Source organism: Limulus polyphemus, unplaced genomic scaffold (assembly GCF_000517525.1).
Source record: "Limulus polyphemus unplaced genomic scaffold, Limulus_polyphemus-2.1.2 Scaffold5530, whole genome shotgun sequence".
NCBI lineage: Eukaryota > Metazoa > Arthropoda > Merostomata > Xiphosura > Limulidae > Limulus > Limulus polyphemus.
Window position 1 is genome coordinate 64,662 of NW_013671140.1, and position 1,981 is coordinate 66,642.

Sequence of the window (1,981 nt, forward strand, 5' to 3'; positions counted from 1 at the left end):
TACTGTAACGTTACGCTGATAATATTTTATTAAACTATCTATTAATCTTATTGGAGCACAGGGCACGTGACCTCCACAAACATTCCAGAATATAGTATAATCATATATAAGATGATCGACGTTCTCTTCCTAAACTAATAAAAGTAGAACAGAACAACTAATGTTAAACTTGCTGACACAGCTCCTCCATCCAGAATTACTCTGTAATGGCGGCTGAGTTTCTGTAAATAATTAATAAAACCAGTTACTTTTAAACACACTAATATTAATGTGATGCAGAGTTGTTGTTTTTTAACAATGTAGTTTATATCAATTAATGTTTATACAGCCTTACCTTAAACTGTTGATGTTCATAACCTTTATTTATCCCTGATATCTTCCATAGTCACGATATTCTCCATCATATCCTCCACTAATCCCTCCACCATATCTTCTATGTTCTGATATTCTAATCCTCTGACCTTCAACTGCAGGAAGAATGAAACAACCCAACAACAAGCAGATGACAAGAACTACAACAAGTGTCGTTTTCATCCTTCACCGCAAATAACCCACCTTTTCATCATAAAATAATAAAGTAAACAGACTGAGTAATTAGGATACTATAGTGATGAACACAAAGTGACAACAAATCCGGTTTGTTCTTTAACAGATATGTCAGATGGATACAATTGTACTTTAAAACTAGACAAAACTTCTTAGTTTGTTTACAATCTTTAGTTCGTATCTACGTTTATTTTATCACTTTAACCACAGACATAGAAGAAATTTCTGACAAGAGACTTAAATATATTGAATAACCTGAATATTACTGACGTTTCCTTAAACTATTAAGTTTATGTAAAATATCTTGTGGTATAACTTTCATAATAAGGGTAGAATAACTTACCTTTTGGTTGATGTTCTCTAGATTTCCGAGGTGGAAGTTTTCAGCTCTGTAAAAATTCGTTTCCTTTATATTTATAAGTAACAATAAGATGTGGTTACGAAACGGTTTGGGTGGGATTCGGTAGATCTCAAGAATACTTCTAACGTTTAAACAATAGACGATGTTTCCTGCAGAAGTTAAATTGTAAAAAAGCTGTCTTCATTTCTATGGTCTCTGATTGGACAGTCAAGAATAGAAAGAGATGTTCCTAAGTTCCTTGTAATAGGAAGTTAAATATTACTAGCTGAGGATAGGCTAGAAGGATGCTGGTTCGATAAGAATTATCACTAAAGTAAGTTTCTGCTGAACGTTAAACTCATGTTTCAAGACTATTTTCTATTAACAGTTGTTCGATATTGAAAACCCATCAGATTCTGGAGAGTTTCTAGCTGAGATATGAAATAATGTTTCTACCGTAAACCCATCAGATCCTGGAGACTTGCTAGCTGACATATGAAATACTGTTTCCACTTTAAACCCATCAGATCCTGGAGACTTGCTAGCTGACATATGAGATAATGTTTCTACTGTAAACCCATCAGATCCTGGAGACTTGCTAACTGACACATGAAATAATGTTTCCACTTTAAACCGCTCAGATCCTGGAGACTTGCTAGCTGACATATGAGATAATGTTTCTACTGTAAACCCATCAGATCCTGGAGACTTGCTAGCTGACATATGAAATAATGTTTCCATTGTAAACCCATCAGATCCTGGAGAATTGCTAGCTGACACATGAGATAATGTTTCTATTGTAAACCCATCAGATCCTGGAGATTTGCTAGCTGACATATGAGATAATGTTTCCATTGTAAACCGCTCAGATCCTGGAGACTTGCTAGCTGACATATGAGATAATGTTTCTACTGTAAACCCATCAGATCCTGGAGACTTGCTAGCTGACATATGAGATAATGTTTCTACTGTAAACCCATCAGATCCTGGAGACTTGCTAGCTGACATATGAGATAATGTTTCTACTGTAAACCCATCAGATCCTGAAGACTTGCTAGCTGACATATGAGATAATGTTTCTACTGTAAACCCATC

At 35.1% G+C, this 1,981-nt stretch overlaps 1 protein-coding gene across 1 annotated transcript; it reads right to left on the minus strand.

The window, feature by feature from the left end:
• Window positions 1-337: 337 nt before the first annotated feature.
• LOC111089200 lies at window positions 338-1,951 on the minus strand. Its single transcript, XM_022401241.1, has 2 exons — window positions 890-1,951; window positions 338-555 (listed from the first exon to the last, which is right to left on the minus strand). Exon 1 carries the CDS (start codon window positions 1,949-1,951, stop codon window positions 1,268-1,270), a length of 684 nt encoding a protein of 227 aa, XP_022256949.1. The 3' UTR covers window positions 338-555; window positions 890-1,267.
• Window positions 1,952-1,981: the final 30 nt, after the last annotated feature.